This window comes from Phyllobates terribilis, unplaced genomic scaffold (assembly GCF_046119375.1).
Source record: "Phyllobates terribilis strain yellow unplaced genomic scaffold, ASM4611937v1 Scaffold_2__4_contigs__length_985480577, whole genome shotgun sequence".
Classification (NCBI taxonomy): domain Eukaryota; kingdom Metazoa; phylum Chordata; class Amphibia; order Anura; family Dendrobatidae; genus Phyllobates; species Phyllobates terribilis.
In genome coordinates this window covers 29532548-29554282 of record NW_027362762.1, presented here as the reverse complement: position 1 = coordinate 29554282, position 21735 = coordinate 29532548, and the positions used below count along the sequence as shown (strand labels likewise).

Below are 21735 nucleotides of genomic sequence, written 5' to 3'. Positions count from 1 at the left end.
TTTCTCCCCTCTCCTCAGTGCTGACATATTTCTCCCCTCTCCTCAGTGCTGACATATTTCTCCATTCTCCTCAGTGCTGACATATTTCTCCCTCTCCTCAGTGTTGACATATTTCTCCATTCTCCTCAGTGCTGACATATTTCTCCCTCTCCTCAGTGCTGACATATTTCTCCCTCTCCTCAGTGCTGACATATTTCTCTCCTCTCCTCAGTGCTGACATATTTCTCCCCTCTCCTCAGTGCTGACATATTTCTCCCCTCTCCTCAGTGCTGACATATTTCTCCTCTGTCCTCAGTGCTGACATATTTCTCTCCTCTCCTCTGTGCTCACATATTTCTCCCTCTCCTCAGTGCTGACATATTTCTCCTCTCTCCTCAGTGCTGACATATTTCTCCCTTCTCCTCAGTGCTGACATATTTCTCCTCTCCTCAGTGCTGACATATTTCTCCCCTCTCCTCAGTGCTGACATATTTCTACTCTCTCCTCAGTGCTGACATATTTCTCCTCTCTCCTCAGTGCTGACATATTTCTCCTCTCTCCTCAGTGCTGACATATTTCTCCCCTCTCCTCAGTGCTGACTTATTTCTCCCCTCTCCTCAGTGCTGACATATTTCTCCCCTCTCCTCTGTGCTGACATATTTCTCTCCTCTCCTCAGTGCTGACATATTTCTCCTTTCTCCTCAGAGCTGACATATTTCTCCCTTCTCCTCAGAGCTGACATATTTCTCCTCTCCTCAGTGCTGACATATTTCTCCCCTCTCCTCAGTGCTGACATATTTCTCCTCTCTCCTCAGTGCTGACATATTTCTCCCCTCTCCTCAGTGCTGACATATTTCTCCCCTCTCCTCAGTGCTGACATATTTCTCTCCTCTCCTCAGTGCTGACATATTTCTCCTCTCTCCTCAGTGCTGACATATTTCTCCCTTCTCCTCAGTGCTGACATATTTCTCCTCTCCTCAGTGCTGACATATTTCTCCCCTCTCCTCAGTGCTGACATATTTCTCCTCTCTCCTCAGTGCTGACATATTTCTCCCTTCTCCTCAGTGCTGACATATTTCTCCTCTCCTCAGTGCTGACATATTTCTCTCCTCTCCTCAGTGCTGACATATTTCTACCTTCTCCTCAGTGCTGACATATTTCTCGCCTCTCCTCAGTGCTGACATATTTCTCCATTCTCCTCAGTGCTGACATATTTCTCCTCTTTCCTCAGTGCTAACATATTTCTCCTCTCTCCTCAGTGCTGACATATTTCTCCCCTCTCCTCAGTGCTGACTTATTTCTCCCCTCTCTTCAGTGCTGACATATTTCTCCCCTCTCCTCTGTGCTGACATATTTCTCTCCTCTCCTCAGTGCTGACATATTTCTCCCTTATCCTCAGTGCTGACATATTTCTCCTCTCCTCAGTGCTGACATATTTCTCCCCTCTCCTCAGTGCTAACATATTTCTCCTCTCTCCTCAGTGCTGACATATTTCTCCTCTCTCCTCAGAGCTGACATATTTCTCCTCTCTCCTCAGAGCTGACATATTTCTCCCCTCTCCTCTGTGCTGACATATTTCTCCCCTCTCCTCAGTGCTGACATATTTCTCCTCTCTCCTCAGTGCTGACATATTTCTCTCCTCTCCTCAGTCCTGACATATTTCTCCTCTCTCCTCAGTGCTGACATATTTCTCTCCTCTCCTCAGTGCTGACATATTTCTCCCCTCTCCTCAGTGCTGACATATTTCTCCTCTCTCCTCAGTGCTAACATATTTTTCTCCTCTCCTCAGTCCTGACATATTTCTCCTCTCTTCTCAGTGCTGACATATTTCTCTCCTCTCCTCAGTGCTGACATATTTCTCCCCTCTCCTCAGTGCTGACATATTTCTCCCCTCTCCTCAGTGCTGACATATTTCTCTCCTCTCCTCAGTGCTGACATATATCTCTCCTCTCCTCAGTCCTGACATATTTCTCCCCTCTTCTCAGTGCTGATATATTTCTCCTCTCCTCAGTGCTGACATATTTCTCTCCTCTCCTCATTCGTGACATATTTCTCCCCTCTCCTCTGTGCTGACATATTTCTCCCCTCTCCTCAGTGCTGACATATTTCTCTCCTCTCCTCAGTGCTGACATATTTCTCCCCTCTCCTCAGTGCTGACATATTTCTCCTCTCTCCTCAGTTCTGAAATATGTCTCCCTCTCCTCAGTGCTGACATATTTCTCCCCTCTCCTTAGTGCTGACATATTTCTCTCCTCTCCTCAGTGCTGACATATTTCTCCCCTCTCCTCAGTGCTGACATATTTCTCTCCTCTCCTCAATGCTGACATATTTCTCCCTCTCCTCAGTGCTGACATATTTCTCTCCTCTCCTCAGTGCTGACATATTTCTCCCTCTCCTCAGTGCTGACATATTTCTCCTCTCTCCTCAATGCTGACATATTTCTCCTCTCTCCTCAGTGCTGACATATTTCTCCTCTCTCCTCAATGCTGACATATTTCTCCTCTCTCCTCAGTGCTGACATATTTCTCCCCTCTCCTCAGTGCTGACATATTTCTCTCCTCTCCTCAGTTCTGACATATTTCTCCCCTCTCCTCAGTGCTGACATATTTCTCCCCTCTCCTCAGTGCTGACATATTTCTCTCCTATCCTCAGTGCTGACATATATCTCTCCTCTCCTCAGTCCTGACATATTTCTCCCCTCTTCTCAGTGCTGATATATTTCTCCTCTCCTCAGTGCTGACATATTTCTCTCCTCTCCTCATTCGTGACATATTTCTCCCCTCTCCTCTGTGCTGACATATTTCTCCCCTCTCCTCAGTGCTGACATATTTCTCTCCTCTCCTCAGTGCTGACATATTTCTCCCCTCTCCTCAGTGCTGACATATTTCTCCTCTCTCCTCAGTTCTGACATATGTCTCCCTCTCCTCAGTGCTGACATATTTCTCCCCTCTCCTCAGTGCTGACATATTTCTCCCCTCTCCTCAGTGCTGACATATTTCTCCCCTCTCCTCAGTGCTGACATATTTCTCTCCTCTCCTCAATGCTGACATATTTCTCCCTCTCCTCAGTGCTGACATATTTCTCCTCTCTCCTCAATGCTGACATATTTCTCCTCTCTCCTCAGTGCTGACATATTTCTCCTCTCTCCTCAATGCTGACATATTTCTCCTCTCTCCTCAGTGCTGACATATTTCTCCCCTCTCCTCAGTGCTGACATATTTCTCTCCTCTCCTCAGTTCTGACATATTTCTCCCCTCTCCTCAGTGCTGACATATTTCTCCCCTCTCCTCAGTGCTGACATATTTCTCCCCTCTCCTCAGTGCTGACATATTTCTCCCCTCTCCTCTGTGTGGACATATTTCTCCCCTCTCCTCAGTGCTGACATATTTCTCCCCTCTCCTCAGTGCTGACATATTTCTCTCCTCTCCTCAGTGCTGACATATTTCTCCCCTCTCCTCAGTGCTGACATATTTCTCCCCTCTCCTCAGTGCTGACATATTTCTCCCCTCTCCTCAGTGCTGACATATTTCTCCCCTCTCCTCTGTGCTGACATATTTCTTCCCTCTCCTCAGTGCTGACATATTTCTCTCCTCTCCTCAGTGCTGACATATTTCTCCCCTCTCCTCAGTGCTGACATATTTCTCCCCTCTCCTCAGTGCTGACATATTTCTCGTCTCTCCTCAGTGCTGACATGTTTCTCTCCTCTCCTCAGTCCTGACATATTTCTCCTCTCTTCTCAGTGCTGACATATTTCTCTCCTCTCCTTAGTGCTGACATATTTCTCCCCTCTCCTCAGTGCTGACATATTTCTCCCCTCTCCTCAGTGCTGACTTATTTCTCCCCTCTCCTCAGTGCTGACATATTTCTCCCCTCTCCTCAGTGCTGACATATTTCTCCCCTGTCCTCAGTGCTGACAAATTTCCCTCCTCTCCTCAGTGCTGACATATTTCTCCCCTCTCCTCAGTGCTGACATATTTATCCCCTCTCCTCAGTGCTGACATATTTCTCTCCTCTCCTCAATGCTGACATATTTCTCCCTCTCCTCAGTGCTGACATATTTCTCTCCTCTCCTCAGTGCTGACATATTTCTCCCTCTCCTCAGTGCTGACACATTTCTCCCCTCTCCTCTGTGCTGACATATTTCTCCCCTCTCCTCAGTGCTGACATATTTCTCTCCTCTCCTCAGTGCTGACATATTCTCCCCTCTCCTCATTGCTGACATATTTCTCCCCTCTCCTCATTGCTGACATATTTCTCTCCTCTCCTCAGTGCTGACATATTTCTCCCCTCTCCTCTGTGCTGACATATTTCTCCCCGCTCCTCAGTGCTGACATATTTCTCCCCTCTCCTCAGTGCTGACATATTTCTCCCCTCTCCTCTGTGCTGACATATTTCTCCCCTCTCCTCAGTGCTAACATATTTCTCTCCTCTCCTCAGTGCTGACATATTTCTCCCCTCTCCTCAGTGCTGACATATTTCTCCCCTCTCCTCAGTGCTGACATATTTCTCCCCTCTCCTCAGTGCTGACATATTTCTCCCCTCTCCTCTGTGCTGACATATTTCTTCCCTCTCCTCAGTGCTGACATATTTCTCTTCTGTCCTCAGTGCTGACATATTTGTCCCCTCTCCTCAATGCTGACATATTTCTCCCCTCTCCTCAGTGCTGACATATTTCTCCTCTCTCCTCAGTGCTGACATATTTCTCCTCTCTCCTCAGTGCTGACATATTTCTCTCCTCTCCTCAGTCCTGACATATTTCTCCTCTCTTCTCAGTGCTGACATATTTCTCTCCTCTCCTCAGTGCTGACATATTTCTCCCCTCTCCTCAGTGCTGACATATTTCTCCCCTCTCCTCAGTGCTGACATATTTCTCCCCTCTCCTCAGTGCTGACATATTTCTCTCCTCTCCTCAATGCTGACATATTTCTCCCTCTCCTCAGTGCTGACATATTTCTCTCCTCTCCTCAGTGCTGACATATTTCTCCCTCTCCTCAGTGCTGACACATTTCTCCCCTCTCCTCTGTGCTGACATATTTCTCCCATCTCCTCAGTGCTGACATATTTCTCTCCTCTCCTCAGTGCTGACATATTTCTCCCCTCTCCTCAGTGCTGACATATTTCTCCCCTCTCCTCATTGCTGACATATTTCTCCCCTCTCCTCAGTGCTGACATATTTCTCTCCTCTCCTCAGTGCTGACATATTTCTCCCCTCTCCTCTGTGCTGACATATTTCTCCCCTCTCCTCAGTGCTGACATATTTCTCCCCTCTCCTCTGTGCTGACATATTTCTCCCCTCTCCTCAGTGCTGACATATTTCTCCTCTCTCCTCAGTGCTGACATATTTCTCTCCTCTCCTCAGTCCTGACATATTTCTCCTCTCTCCTCAGTGCTGACATATTTCTCTCCTCTCCTCAGAGCTGACATATTTCTCCCCTCTCCTCAGTGCTGACATATTTCTCCTCTCTCCTCAGTGCTAACATATTTTTCTCCTCTCCTCAGTCCTGACATATTTCTCCTCTCTTCTCAGTGCTGACATATTTCTCTCCTCTCCTCAGTGCTGACATATTTCTCCCCTCTCCTCAGTGCTGACATATTTCTCCCCTCTCCTCAGTGCTGACATATTTCTCTCCTCTCCTCAGTGCTGACATATATCTCTCCTCTCCTCAGTCCTGACATATTTCTCCCCTCTTCTCAGTGCTGATATATTTCTCCTCTCCTCAGTGCTGACATATTTCTCTCCTCTCCTCATTCGTGACATATTTCTCCCCTCTCCTCTGTGCTGACATATTTCTCCCCTCTCCTCAGTGCTGACATATTTCTCTCCTCTCCTCAGTGCTGACATATTTCTCCCCTCTCCTCAGTGCTGACATATTTCTCCTCTCTCCTCAGTTCTGACATATGTCTCCCTCTCCTCAGTGCTGACATATTTCTCCCCTCTCCTCAGTGCTGACATATTTCTCCCCTCTCCTCAGTGCTGACATATTTCTCTCCTCTCCTCAATGCTGACATATTTCTCCCTCTCCTCAGTGCTGACATATTTCTCTCCTCTCCTCAGTGCTGACATATTTCTCCCTCTCCTCAGTGCTGACATATTTCTCCTCTCTCCTCAATGCTGACATATTTCTCCTCTCTCCTCAGTGCTGACATATTTCTCCTCTCTCCTCAATGCTGACATATTTCTCCTCTCTCCTCAGTGCTGACATATTTCTCCCCTCTCCTCAGTGCTGACATATATCTCTCCTCTCCTCAGTGCTGACATATATCTCTCCTCTCCTCAGTCCTGACATATTTTTCCCCTCTTCTCAGTGCTGATATATTTCTCCTCTCCTCAGTGCTGACATATTTCTCTCCTCTCCTCATTCGTGACATATTTCTCCCCTCTCCTCTGTGCTGACATATTTCTCCCCTCTCCTCAGTGCTGACATATTTCTCTCCTCTCCTCAGTGCTGACATATTTCTCCCCTCTCCTCAGTGCTGACATATTTCTCCTCTCTCCTCAGTTCTGACATATGTCTCCCTCTCCTCAGTGCTGACATATTTCTCCCCTCTCCTCAGTGCTGACATATTTCTCCCCTCTCCTCAGTGCTGACATATTTCTCCCCTCTCCTCAGTGCTGACATATTTCTCTCCTCTCCTCAATGCTGACATATTTCTCCCTCTCCTCAGTGCTGACATATTTCTCCTCTCTCCTCAATGCTGACATATTTCTCCTCTCCCCTCAGTGCTGACATATTTCTCCTCTCTCCTCAATGCTGATATATTTCTCCTCTCTCCTCAGTGCTGACATATTTCTCCCCTCTCCTCAGTGCTGACATATTTCTCTCCTCTCCTCAGTTCTGACATATTTCTCCCCTCTCCTCAGTGCTGACATATTTCTCCCCTCTCCTCAGTGCTGACATATTTCTCCCCTCTCCTCAGTGCTGACATATTTCTCCCCTCTCCTCTGTGTGGACATATTTCTCCCCTCTCCTCAGTGCTGACATATTTCTCCCCTCTCCTCAGTGCTGACATATTTCTCTCCTCTCCTCAGTGCTGACATATTTCTTCCCTCTCCTCAGTGCTGACATATTTCTCCCCTCTCCTCAGTGCTGACATATTTCTCCCCTCTCCTCAGTGCTGACATATTTCTCCCCTCTCCTCTGTGCTGACATATTTCTTCCCTCTCCTCAGTGCTGACATATTTCTCTCCTCTCCTCAGTGCTGACATATTTCTCCCCTCTCCTCAGTGCTGACATATTTCTCCCCTCTCCTCAGTGCTGACATATTTCTCGTCTCTCCTCAGTGCTGACATGTTTCTCTCCTCTCCTCAGTCCTGACATATTTCTCCTCTCTTCTCAGTGCTGACATATTTCTCTCCTCTCCTCAGTGCTGACATATTTCTCCCCTCTCCTCAGTGCTGACATATTTCTCCCCTCTCCTCAGTGCTGACATATTTCTCCCCTCTCCTCAGTGCTGACATATTTCTCCCCTCTCCTCAGTGCTGACATATTTCTCCCCTGTCCTCAGTGCTGACAAATTTCCCTCCTCTCCTCAGTGCTGACATATTTCTCCCCTCTCCTCAGTGCTGACATATTTCTCCCCTCTCCTCAGTGCTGACATATTTCTCTCCTCTCCTCAATGCTGACATATTTCTCCCTCTCCTCAGTGCTGACATATTTCTCTCCTCTCCTCAGTGCTGACATATTTCTCCCTCTCCTCAGTGCTGACACATTTCTCCCCTCTCCTCTGTGCTGACACATTTCTCCCCTCTCCTCAGTGCTGACATATTTCTCTCCTCTCCTCAGTGCTGACATATTTCTCCCCTCTCCTCATTGCTGACATATTTCTCCCCTCTCCTCATTGCTGACATATTTCTCTCCTCTCCTCAGTGCTGACATATTTCTCCCCTCTCCTCTGTGCTGACATATTTCTCCCCGCTCCTCAGTGCTGACATATTTCTCCCCTCTCCTCAGTGCTGACATATTTCTCCCCTCTCCTCTGTGCTGACATATTTCTCCCCTCTCCTCAGTGCTAACATATTTCTCTCCTCTCCTCAGTGCTGACATATTTCTCCCCTCTCCTCAGTGCTGACATATTTCTCCCCTCTCCTCAGTGCTGACATATTTCTCCCCTCTCCTCAGTGCTGACATATTTCTCCCCTCTCCTCAGTGCTGACATATTTCTCCCCTCTCCTCTGTACTGACATATTTCTTCCCTCTCCTCAGTGCTGACATATTTCTCTCCTGTCCTCAGTGCTGACATATTTGTCCCCTCTCCTCAATACTGACATATTTCTCCCCTCTCCTCAGTGCTGACATATTTCTCCTCTCTCCTCAGTGCTGACATATTTCTCTCCTCTCCTCAGTCCTGACATATTTCTCCTCTCTTCTCAGTGCTGACATATTTCTCTCCTCTCCTCATTGCTGACATATTTCTCCCCTCTCCTCAGTGCTGACATATTTCTCCCCTCTCCTCAGTGCTGACATATTTCTCCCCTCTCCTCAGTGCTGACATATTTCTCTCCTCTCCTCAATGCTGACATATTTCTCCCTCTCCTCAGTGCTGACATATTTCTCTCCTCTCCTCAGTGCTGACATATTTCTCCCTCTCCTCAGTGCTGACACATTTCTCCCCTCTCCTCTGTGCTGACATATTTCTCCCCTCTCCTCAGTGCTGACATATTTCTCTCCTCTCCTCAGTGCTGACATATTTCTCCCCTCTCTTCAGTGCTGACATATTTCTCCCCTCTCCTCATTGCTGACATATTTCTCCCCTCTCCTCACTGCTGACATATTTCTCTCCTCTCCTCAGTGCTGACATATTTCTCCCCTCTCCTCTGTGCTAACATATTTCTCTCCTCTCCTCAGTGCTGACATATTTCTCCCCTCTCCTCAGTGCTGACATATTTCTCCCCTCTCCTCAGTGCTGACATATTTCTCCCATCTCCTCAGTGCTGACATATTTCTCCCCTCTCCTCAGTGCTGACATATTTCTCCCCTCTCCTCTGTGCTGACATATTTCTTCCCTCTCCTCAGTGCTGACATATTTCTCTCCTGTCCTCAGTGCTGACATATTTGTCCCCTCTCCTGAATGCTGACATATTTCTCCCCTCTCCTCAGTGCTGACATATTTCTCCTCTCTCCTCAGTGCTGACATATTTCTCTCCTCTCCTCAGTCCAGACATATTTCTCCTCTCTTCTCAGTGCTGACATATTTCTCTCCTCTCTTCAGTCCTGACATATTTCTCCCCTCTCCTCAGTGCTGATATATTTCTCTCCTCTCCTCAGTCGAGACTTATTTCTCCCCTCTCCTCTGTGCTGACATATTTCTCCCCTCTCCTCAGTGCTGACATATTTCTCTCCTCTCCTCAGTGCTGACATATTTCTCCCCTCTCCTCAGTGCTGACATATTTCTCCCCTCTCCTCAGTGCTGACATATTTCTCTCCTCTCCTCAGTGCTGACATATTTCTCCCCTCTCCTCAGTGCTGATATATTTCTCCTCTCCTCAGTGCTGACATATTTCTCTCCTCTCCTCAGTCCTGACATATTTCTCCTCTCTCCTCAGTGCTGACATATTTCTCCCCTCTCCTCAGTGCTGACATATTTATCTCCTGAGTGCTGACATATTTCTCCCCTCTCCTCAGTGCTGACATATTTCTCCCATCTCCTCAGCACTGACATATTTCTCCCCTCTCCTCAGTGCTGACATATTTCTCCTCTCTCCTCAGTGCTGACATATTTCTCCCCTCTCCTCAGTGCTGACATATTTCTCTCCTCAGTGCTGACATATTTCTCCCCTCTCCTCAGTGCTGACATATTTCTCCCCTCTCCTCAGCACTGACATATTTCTCCCCTCTCCTCAGTGCTGTCATATTTCTCTCCTCTCCTCAGTGCTGACATATTTCTCCCTCTCCTCAGTGCTGACATATTTCTCTCCTCTCCTCAGTGTTGACATATTTCTCCCCTCTCCTCAGTGCTGACATATTTCTCTCCTCTCCTCAGTGCTGAAATATTTCTCCCTCTCCTCAGTGATGACATATTTCTCCCTCTCCTGAGTGCTGACATATTTCTCCCTCTCCTCAGTGCTGACATATTTCTCCCCTCTCCTCAGTGCTGACATATTTCTACCCTCTCCTCAGTGCTGACATATTTCTCCCCTCTCCTCAGTGCTGACATATTTCTCCTCTCCTCAGTGCTGACATATTTCTCCTCTCTCCTCAGTGCTGACATATTTCTCCCCTCTCCTCAGTGCTGACATATTTCTCTCCTCTCCTCAGTCCTGACATATTTCTCCTCTCTCCTCAGTGCTGACATATTTCTCTCCTCTCCTCAGTGCTGACATATTTCTCCCCTCTCCTCAGTGCTGACATATTTCTCCCCTCTCCTCAGTGCTGACATATTTCTCTCCTCTCTTCAGTGCTGACAAATTTCTCCCCTCTCCTCAGTGCTGACATATTTCTCCCCTCTCCTCAGTGCTGACATATTTCTCTCTGCTCCTCAGTGCTGACATATTTCTCCCCTCTCCTCAGTGCTGACATATTTCTCTCCTCTCCTCAGTGCTGACATATTTCTCCCCTCTCCTCAGTGCTGACATATTTCTCCCCTCTCCTCAGTGCTGACATATTTCTCCTCTCTCCTCAGTGCTGACAAATTTCTCCCCTCTCCTCAGTGCTGACATATTTCTCCACTCTCCTCAGTGCTGACATATTTCTCCCCTCTCCTCAGTGATGACATATTTCTCTCCTCTCCTCAGTGCTGACATATTTCTCTCCTCTCCTCAGTGCTGACATATTTCTCTCCTCTCCTCAGTGCTGACATATTTCTCCCCTCTCCTCAGTGCTGACATATTTCTCCTCTCCTCTGTGCTGACATATTTCTCTCCTCTCTTCAGTGCTGACATATTTCTCCCCTCTCCTCAGTGCTGACATATTTCTCTCCTCTCCTCAGTGCTGACATATTTCTCTCCTCTCCTCAGTCCTGACATATTTCTCCCCTCTCCTCAGTGCTGACATATTTCTCCTCTCCTCTGTGCTGACATATTTCTCTCCTCTCTTCAGTGCTGACATATTTCTCCCCTCTCCTCAGTGCTGACATGTTTCTCCCCTCTCCTCAGTGCTGACATATATCTCCCCTCTCCTCAGTGCTGACATATTTCTCCCCTCTCCTCAGTGCTGACATATTTCTCCCCTCTCCTCAGTGCTGACATATTTCTCCCCTCTCCTCAGTGCTGACATATTTCTCCCCTCTCCTCAGTGCTGACATATTTCTCCCCTCTCCTCAGTGCTGACATATTTCTCCCCTCTCCTCAGTGCTGACATATTTCTCCCCTCTCCTCAGTGCTGACATATATCTCCCCTCTCCTCAGTGCTGACATATATCTCCCCTCTCCTCAGTGCTGACATATTTCTCCCCTCTCCTCAGTGCTGACATATTTCTCCCCTCTCCTCAGTGCTGACATATTTCTCCTCTCTCCTCAGTGCTGGCATATTTCTCTACTCTCCTCAGTGCTGACATATTTCTCCTCTCTCCTCAGTGCTGACATATTTCTCCCCTCTCCTCAGTGCTGACATATTTCTCTCCTCAGTGCTGACATATTTCTCCCCTCTCCTCAGTGCTGACATATTTCTCCCCTCTCCTCAGCACTGACATATTTCTCCCCTCTCCTCAGTGCTGACATATTTCTCTCCTCTCCTCAGTCCTGACATATTTCTCCCCTCTCCTCAGTGCTGACATATTTCTCTCCTCTCCTCATTGCTGACATATTTCTCCCTCTCCTCAGTGCTGACATATTTCTCTCCTCTCCTCAGTGCTGACATATTTCTCCCCTCTCCTCAGTGCTGACATATTTCTCTCCTCTCCTCAGTGCTGAAATATTTCTCCCTCTCCTCAGTGATGACATATTTCTCTCCTCTCCTCAGTGCTGACATATTTCTCCCCTCTCCTCAGTGCTGACATATTTCTCCTCTCTCCTCAGTGCTGACATATTTCTCTCCTCTCCTCAGTGCTGACATATTTCTCCCTCTCCTCAGTGCTGACATATTTCTACCCTCTCCTCAGTGCTGACATATTTCTCCCCTCTCCTCAGTGCTGACATATTTCTCCTCTCCTCAGTGCTGACATATTTCTCCTCTCTCCTCAGTGCTGACATGTTTCTCCCCTCTCCTCAGTGCTGACATATTTCTCCTCTCTCCTCAGTGCTGACATATTTCTCCCCTCTCCTCAGTGCTGACATATTTCTCTCCTCTCCTCAGTCCTGACATATTTCTCCTCTCTCCTCAGTGCTGACATATTTCTCTCCTCTCCTCAGTGCTGACATATTTCTCCCCTCTCCTCAGTGCTGACATATTTCTCCCCTCTCCTCAGTGCTGACATATTTCTCTCCTCTCTTCAGTCCTGACATATTTCTCTCCTCTCCTCAGTGCTGACATATTTCTCCCCTCTCCTCAGTGCTGACATATTTCTCCCCTCTCCTCAGTGCTGACATATTTCTCCCCTCTCCTCAGTGCTGACATATTTCTCTCCTCTCCTCAGTGCTGACATATTTCTCCCCTCTCCTCAGTGCTGACATATTTCTCCCCTCACCTCAGTGCTGACATATTTCTCTCCTCTCCTCAGTGCTGACATATTTCTCCCCTCTCCTCAGTGCTGACATATTTCTCTACTCTCCTCAGTGCTGACATATTTCTCCTCTCCTCAGTGCTGACATATTTCTCCTCTCTCCTCAGGGATGTCATGTTTCTTCCCACTGGGCATTCGCTCTGCACATAGATGGATGATGCCTCTGCTGTAATTTGAGGAGCAGTGAAGGTGGAGGAGGATCTCCTATGGTCGTCACACAGCTGAACCATGCAGGTCTGTTTCATATACATTTTGGTTTTGTTCGGTATTTTGCACAGATAACAAAGTTTATTTTATAAAATCAAAGCTGACATTCAGAAGATTGTCGGCAGTGCTCGGATCTGAGGCTCAGGGCCCGTATGTAAGTGCCTTTCGATGCCCCTGAACGAATTACTCCATAGATACATACAGTTGTGTTTTAAAGTTTGTGAAGTCTTCAGAATTTTCTATATTGCTGCATAAGCATGACCCCCAAACCACTTCAGATTTTCTTAAAAATAGATTCACAGAACCGAATCACTAGAAGGACACTGAACAACAATGGTAAGCAAGGCAGGAATACAGTGGTGGCCAAAAGTATTGGCACCCCTGCAATTCTGTCAGATAATACTCAGTTTCTTCCTGAAAATGATTGCAATCACAAATTCTTTGGTCTTATTCTCTTCATTTAATTTGCTTGCAAGGAAAAAACACAAAAGAGAATGAAGCAAAAATCAAATCATTGATCATTTCACACAAAACTCCAAAAAAGGGCCGGACAAAAGTATTGGCACCCTCAGCCTAATACTTGGTTGCACAACCTTTAGCCGAAATAACAGCGAACAACCGCTTCCGGTAACCATCAATGAGTTTCTTACAATGCTCTCCTGGAATTGTAGACCATTCTTCTTTGGCAAACTGCTCCAGGTCCCTGATATTTGAAGGGTGCCTTCTCCAAACTGCCATTTTGAGATCTCTCCACAGGTGTTCTATGGGATTCAGGTCTGGACTCATTGCTGGCCACCTTAGAAGTCTCCAGTGCTTTCTCTCAAACCATTTTATAGTGCTTTTGGAAGTGTGTTTTGGGTCATTGTCCTGCTGGAAGGCCCATGACCTCTGAGGGAGACCCAGCTTTCTCACACTGGGCCCTACATTATGCTGCAAAAATTGTTGGTAGTCTTCAGACTTCATAATGCCATGCACACGGTCAAGCAGTCCAGTGCCAGAGGCAGCAAAGCAACCCCAAAACATCAGGGAACCTCCGTCATGTTAGACTGTAGGGACCGTGTTCTTTTCTTTGAATGCCTCTTTTTTTTCCTGTACACTCTATGTTGATGCTTTTTCCCAAAAAGCTCTACTTTTGTCTCATCTGACCAGAGAACATTCTTCCAAAACATTTTAGGCTTTCTCAGGTAAGTTTTGGCAAACTCCAACCTGGCTTTTTTATGTCTCGGGGTAAGAAGTGGGGTCTTCCTGGGTATCCTACCATACAGTCCCTTTTCATTCAGACGCCGACGGATAGTACGGGTTGACACTGTTGTACCCTCGGACTGCAGGGCAGCTTGAACTTGTTTGGATGTTAGTCGAGGTTCTTTATCCACCATCCGCACAATCTTGCGTTGAAATCTCTCGTCAATTTTTCTTTTCCGTCCACATCTAGGGAGGTTAGCCACAGTGCCATGGGCTTTACACTTCTTGATGACCCTGCGCACGGAAGACACAGGAACATTCAGGTCTTTGGAGATGGACTTGTAGCCTTGAGATTGCTCATGCAATTTGGTTTCTCAAGTCCTCAGACAGTTCTTTGGTCTTCTTTCTTTTCTCCATGCTCAATGTGGTACACACAAGGACACAGGACAGAGGTTGAGGCAACTTTAATCCATGTTAACTGGCTGCAAGTGTGATTTAGTTATTCCCAACACCTGTTAGGTGCCACAGGTAAGTTACAGGTGCTGTTAATTACACGAATTAGAGAAGCATCACAGGATTTTTCAGACAGTGCCAATACTTTTGTCCACCCCCTTTTTTAGGTTTGGTGTGGAATTGTATCCAATTTGACTTTAGGACAATTCTTTTTGTGTTTTTTCACTGAAGACAAATTAAATGAAGATAATAAGACCAAAGAATTTGTGATTGCAATCATTTTCAGGAAGAAACTGAGTATTATCTGACAGAATTGCAGGGGTGCCAATACTTTTGGCCACCACTGTACAAGTAGAAAGTCACAGCTCTCCAAAAAGAACATTGCTGCCCGTCTGCAGTTGACTGGAGACCACCAGGACAAGCCTGACAGTTATTGGAACAATGTGTTTTGAACAGATGAAACAACAATAGAGATATTTAGTTTAAATAAGAAGCATTATTTGTGGAGAAAGAAAAAACAGTGCATTCCATCATAAAGTCCTCCATGGTGGTAATAAGTATCATGGTCTGGTGAGAAGCAGCGGAAGTATTAAAGACTGGAGGGAGAGGTCGGGATGAGCATCGAATAAAAGAAAAAATCCTTGTTCAGCAATCCATAAAAACAATCCAATCCATTGAAAAAAATGTAAAACCTTGATGCAGAGGACACGTTCTTAGCCGTAAGCATACAGTTCCAGGCTATCCTTGCCAGCCATCCTAAAGCTCTATTGTCTAGGTACTGACACTGCACAGCCACACATTTGTCTGCCTACTGTCTTTTATAATGAAAGCTTAATATACAACATGGAAAAGTGGGGTGAATGGTAGTTATAACTAAAATTAGTAACACCCCATGATATGACTTATTAATCCACATATTAGGGACTAACGAAGTCATAGAAGAAATGGAGAACAAAAAAAGCACAAAAGAACTTCGTGAAAACGTCCCAGATTATGAAAATACAAAATCTATATTGGAAAAAATCAAGAATGGAAACAATGGAAAACACTCAGAGGCGTAACTGACGAAGGTAGTAAAGCCGAAACGCGCGTAGGGTAGAGCAGGAGCGAGGTGCGGTGACGCAACTACAGCGGCTGTAAGTATGGAACCTTTTCATGTTACATAATGGATTGGTTGTCACTTCGACTATATTGTCTTTTATGACACTTATTTCTATTCGTGTACTGAGTGCCATACTTGCATCCACCTATTACTTTGGGCAAATGCTTCTATATTAGAATCTGCATTAAACATAGGCTCTCACAATGTGATAGACACGTGAGCAACTTTTTCATGACCAGTCTTTGCAGTGCCCATATTGTGCCTTCAGACAATTGATTTACATGGGGCGGTACATTTAACCTGTTCCTCATCTCCACGCTCCTCCATTGTTTTTAATCGTACGCCTCTTGAGTGTTTTCCATTGTTTCCATTCTTGCTTTTTTTTCAATAAAGATTTTGTATTTTCATAATCTGGGACGTTTTCACGAAGTTCTTTTGTGCTTTCTTCTTCTCCCTATAATGAAAGCTTGTACGAATAAAAAAACATATTGTTTTTTAGGGTATACAAAAAGTTTATAATATAAGGCTAGTTTTTTGAAAGGTTTATTGAAAACTAGTAATTGCTTCTTCCCTTTGAAAACAGCTAGCCTGTTCCTCCTCCATAAAAAAGGATGACTTTTTAAATTCTTGTTCAATAGCATTTGGAATTGTTTAGACATTTAGAGAACAGCAAACCTGTTGCGAATCCCAAAAAAGGGATACTATTTCTATTATTTCTATTTAAGCCATAGTTTATTCAATTTCAAAAGTACTGAGCACGTCTCTTGTTGCTTCCTAAATAAAGGGATCATTTTGAAAACTTTTGCTTTTTCATTTAGCAAAAAAACAAAGCTTTTGATATTCCCCAAGCAGGGATATTTTCTAAGTCACCCCATGTGAAAAAGCCATGTTTTCTTCTCTTTGAACTGCCTATGTATAAACACCAGCAAGGCAGCCATCTTCCCTTCCCACAAAAAAAAGGATAATTTTTGGATTGTTTTTACAATTTACATAGCCTAAAACATTTGAAACTGCCGTGTATTGGTGAGTAGGCTGTTGGTGACCACTGGTTACTTCCCGTTACCACCAGCCAAATAGGTCAATGTCACTTGGACATTAATAAGGCTGTGTTTGCGTTAAAGAGTTCAAAGGGGATCAATATACACCTTGGAGGCCTCCGAATGTTATACATGTTTTTTCATAACTCTTCAAATTTTAAACGTCTCAATCACATTACTCATATATTTTTGTCACGCACAGATGTGATATTGGATCATTTCGCTCATTTTAAAAATGAAAAATTGTAATATTTTTGACTCTTTTTTTTATTTTTTCATCTACATTGAGGACTTAAGACTTGAAAATCTGACGTGGTTTTAGGTCAAATGTTTGAAGAAATATTGAATATTCTGAAAGGAACACAAACGTAAGCATCACTATATAATGGAACGTTCAAGAAACACAAGAAAAGAGGTACTTGAGAGACACAAACCAGAAACCCTGAAGAAGGACAAAGTGTAATATTCTAAAGGGACAAAAGACTCTACAGAAACTGATCAGACATGATGGACTGAGAAAAGGTCATTATGGATAGAATATTTTATGACAGAAAATTAAAAAGGAATATAAGATAGGAGATTCTGGATAAACACAAGACTCAACAATCTGGAGAAGCACAAAATAAACAAAATGAAACAAATTAGGAACTTCTTTAAAAATGCAAGACTGGAAAAGATGGAGTAACACGAATCTGGACCTTCTACAGAAAGAAAGGACAAGAGGTTGTGAAGATACAGAAGATGAGAATAACACAATAGAGGACCTGGTAGTGATGATGTCACCGCCGTAGACTGTACAGATAAGTAAAAGTTATTTTATTATTCTAGAATAATTCCTGCAGTGATTCGGAGCAGAATTGTAGAAAGAGGTGGAAGATCAGATACTTACTTGTTGTGAGCGCTGAAAAAAAGGAAACAGAGAAGAATTAGTTACTGCAAATCCACAAGACAAAGATAGTTAGCATTAATCAATATAAGGGGTGTGGTCTCATGTCTGATGTCATTATATCAGTGATGACATCACCAGGGGGCGGGGCTGACAACCCCTCACACATGTATACAGGCTGGTTGTCAGCAGTGATAGATGAGGAGCTGGTGCTGTAGTATAAGGGGTGTGGTCTCATCATTATTTCAGTGATGTCATCACCAGGGGGCGGGGCTGACAACCCCTCACACATGTATACAGGCTGGTTGTCAGCAGTGATAGATGAGGAGCTGGTGCTGTAGTATAAGGGATGTGGTCTCATGTCTGATGTCATTATATCAGTGATGTCATCACCAGGGGGCGGGGCTGACAACCCCTCACACATGTATACAGGCTGGTTGTCAGCAGTGATAGATGAGGAGCTGGTGCTGTAGTATAAGGGGTGTGGTCTCATCATTATTTCAGTGATGTCATCACCAGGGGGCGGGGCTGACAACCCCTCACACATGTATACAGGCTGGTTGTCAGCAGTGATAGATGAGGAGCTGGTGCTGTAGTATAAGGGATGTGGTCTCATGTCTGATGTCATTATATCAGTGATGTCATCACCAGGGGGCGGGGCTGACAACCCCTCACACATGTATACAGGCTGGTTGTCAGCAGTAATAGATGATGAGCTGGTGATGTAGCATTAGGGGTGTGGTCTCAGGTCTGATGTCATTATATCAGTGATGTCATCACCAGGGGGCGGGGCTGACAACCCCTCACACATGTATACAGGCTGGTTGTCAGCAGTGATAGATGAGGAGCTGGTGCTGTAGTATAAGGGGTGTGGTCTCATGCCTGATGTCATTATATCAGTGATGTCATCACCAGGGGGCGGGGCTGACAACCACTCACACATGTTTACAGGCAGGTTGTCAGCAGTGATAGATGAGGAGCTGGTGCTGTAGTATAAGGGGTGTGGTCTCAGGTCTGATGTCATTATATCAGTGATGTCATCACCAGGGGGCGGGGCTGACAACCCCTCACACATGTATACGGACTGGTTGTCAGCAGTAATAGATGATGAGCTGGTGATGTAGCATTAGGGGTGTGGTCTCAGGTCTGATGTCATTATATCAGTGATGTCATCACCAGGGGGCGGGGCTGACAACCCCTCACACATGCATACAGGCAGGTTGTCAGCAGTGATAGATGAGGAGCTGGTGCTGTAGTATAAGGGGTGTGGTCCCATGTCTGATGTCATTATATCAGTGATGTCATCACCAGGGGGCGGGGCTGACAACCCCTCACACATGTATGCAGGCTGGTTGTCAGCAGTGATAGATGAGGAGCTGGTGCTGTAGTATAAGGGGTGTGGTCCCATGTCTGATGTCATTATATCAGTGATGTCATCACCAGGGGGCGGGGCTGACAACCCCTCACACATGTATACAGGCTGGTTGTCAGCAGTGATAGATGAGGAGCTGGTGCTGTAGTATAAAGGGTGTGGTCTCATGTCTGATGTCATTATATCAGTGATGTCATCACCAGGGGGCGGGGCTTACAGCCCCTCACACACGTATACAGTGGAGTTGTCAGAAGCAATAATTGCTACTGTGTAAGGTATGGATATCATGGGTGCACACTGTACAGTGTTCAGTGGTTACTTATGGATTTTGGTTGATGAGAAGGGCCGGGTGTTTTTGTGATCTGGATAATCTCTGCTGGATACTTATGTTCTGGAGATTTTGAGTGGGAGAAAAGTTTTTTTTACTCACTTTGTCCTTGACATAGACTTGAGCAGAGGGTGATGACCAGCACCCCCAGCAGAACGTTCATCATCCCCATTGTTTTCTAGAAGGAAACAGATTGTTATTCCACAGTAGAGCCGAGCAGATGAAATTCCTGCAGATTTAAAGATAGGTGGCGCTATGCATCCATTGGTCTCTCAATGAGCTTTGTGTGACCTCCCGGAGAATTGAATTCTGTACAGTCTAACAGAGCTGAGTGATTTATGTGACTTTAGCCATTGTGATACATGTAGTGGGGTGCAGATAACAATAACCATGATGGTAAATGATAATGAGCTGCAAGAACTAGAAATGTGCCCAACGTTATCATCACTTTCCCCAAGAATACTAAGAGCACCATCTACTCCTGAAATAAACAGTGAACCTGCTCAGACATAGAGATACTCATCTGTCTAAGAAAAGCAAAAGAAGCAAAAATTCTCAGGAGGTGAAAATACAATATTTTCCATTTATAAGATGGACTACTTTATTTATATAGTGGTTGTAGTAGTGGAAAACTTCTATATTGAGAGAACCCTGAGAAAGTTGGTAAGAAATTAGTTAAAGAAATCATGTTCAGGCTGAGTAGTTGACCATACGACACACACTAAACAAAACAGCTCTATAGGCAAAGGCAAAGGAGGACCCCACTGCCTATAGAAGGATATATTTATAGGTAGCGGAATGAGGTTTGTGTAGAAAAGTGCCCCCTTCCTTCACTTACACAGGGTGGAGCATCCCATAGAAAAGAGTGACCTCTTCCTACAAAGACACATGATTGAGCATCTACCTACAGTGACACAGGGCAAAGCAGTCTAGATAAAAAAAACTGCCCCTTACCTACAGTGACATATGGTGGAGGATCCCACAGAGAAAACTGCCCCCTACCTACAGTGGCACATGGCAAAGGATCCTACAGAAATATGTGTCCCCTCTCTACAGTGACACATGGCAGAGGATCCTACAGAGAAAAGTAGCCCCTACCTACAGTGACACATGGCGGAGGATCCTACAGAGAAAAGTGTCCCCTACCTACAATGACACTGAGTGGAGGAGCCTAGAAAAAAAAGCCCCCTACTTACAGTGATACATGACAGAGGATCCTACAGAGAAAACCTTCCTCTACCTACAGTGATATATGGCAGAAGATCCTACAGAGAAAATTGCCCCCTACCTACAGAGACAGAAGGCAGAGGATCCTACAGAGAAAACTGCCCCCTACCTAAAGTGACATATGACAGAGGATCCTACAGAGATAAGTGTCCCCTACCTACAGTGACACATGGCAGAGGATTTTACAGAGAAAAGTGTCCCCTACCTACAATGACACTGAGTGGAGGAGCCTAGAAAAAAAAGCCCCCTACTTACAGTGATACATGACAGAGGATCCTACAGAGAAAACCTTCCCCTACCTACAGTGATATCTGGCAGAAGATCCTACAGAGAAAATTGCCCCCTACCTACAGAGACAGAAGGCGGAGGATCCTACAGAGAAAACTGCCCCCTACCTAAAGTGACATATGACAGAGGATCCTACAGAGATAAGTGTCCCCTACCTACAGTGACACATGGCGGAGGATTTTACAGAGAAAAGTGTCCCCTACCTACAGTGACACTGAGTGGAGGAGCCTAAAAAAAAAAGCCCCCTACTTACAGTGATACATGACAGAGGATCCTACAGAGAAAACCTTCCCCTACCTACAGTGATATATGGCAGAAGATCCTACAGAGATAAGTGTCCCGTACCTACAGTGACACATGGCGGAGAATCCTAAAGAGATAAGTGTCCCCTACCTATAGTGACACACGGCTGAGGAGCCTAGAGAGAAAACTGAGCAAAGTTAGAAGATAAATAGAACAGCAGCGCTCACCTTATCTATAGGCTTAAAGTCCATTATTTCATGTAGAATTGGACATCAGGTACAACGCTGGTTCTTAAAAGCGGGGGAGACATGCAGGGAGAGACAGGTGGACACTGCATTTCTGTCTCCCCTGCTTTTATGAACCAGAGTTGCACCTGATGTCCAATTCTACATGAAATAATGGACTTTTAGCTTATAGATATGGTGAGTGCTGCTGTTCTATTTATCTTCTAACTTTGCCCAGATGTTGTGTCAAGCATTGCACCACCTAAATTATCCTACATACCTGCAGGTTTGGAACTTTGTAAATTTCACACTGGTGTCTAGAGATTTTTGTACATCTCCTTGCATTGCTAGAGAGAAAGCTGACCCTACCTACAGTGATACATGGTGGAGGATCAAACAGAGAAAAATGCCCCCTTCCTATAGGGACAAATAGTGTAGGATCCTGAAAAAGAATATAATCACTATAGCTCCTATAGTCCATAATTTGCCAATACAGTTATATGAAAAAGTTTGGGCACCCCTATTAATCTTAAGCTTAATGTTTTATAAAAATTGTTGTTTTTGCAACAGCTATTTCAGTTTGATATATGTAATAACTGTTGGACACAGT

The 21735-nt window shown here is 45.3% G+C and overlaps 1 protein-coding gene across 1 annotated transcript in view; it reads right to left on the bottom strand.

Annotated features, from left to right (window-relative positions):
• LOC141243775 (uncharacterized) overlaps positions 1-19315 on the bottom strand; it is a 93766-nt gene extending 74451 nt beyond the window's left edge. Inside the window, exons 1-2 of the mRNA XM_073668950.1 lie at positions 19246-19315; positions 17447-17458 (exon numbers count right to left, since the gene is read on the bottom strand). Coding sequence (XP_073525051.1) covers positions 17447-17458; positions 19246-19315 — 82 coding nt within the window. The remainder of the gene's footprint in view (positions 1-17446; positions 17459-19245) is intronic.
• Positions 19316-21735: the final 2420 nt, after the last annotated feature.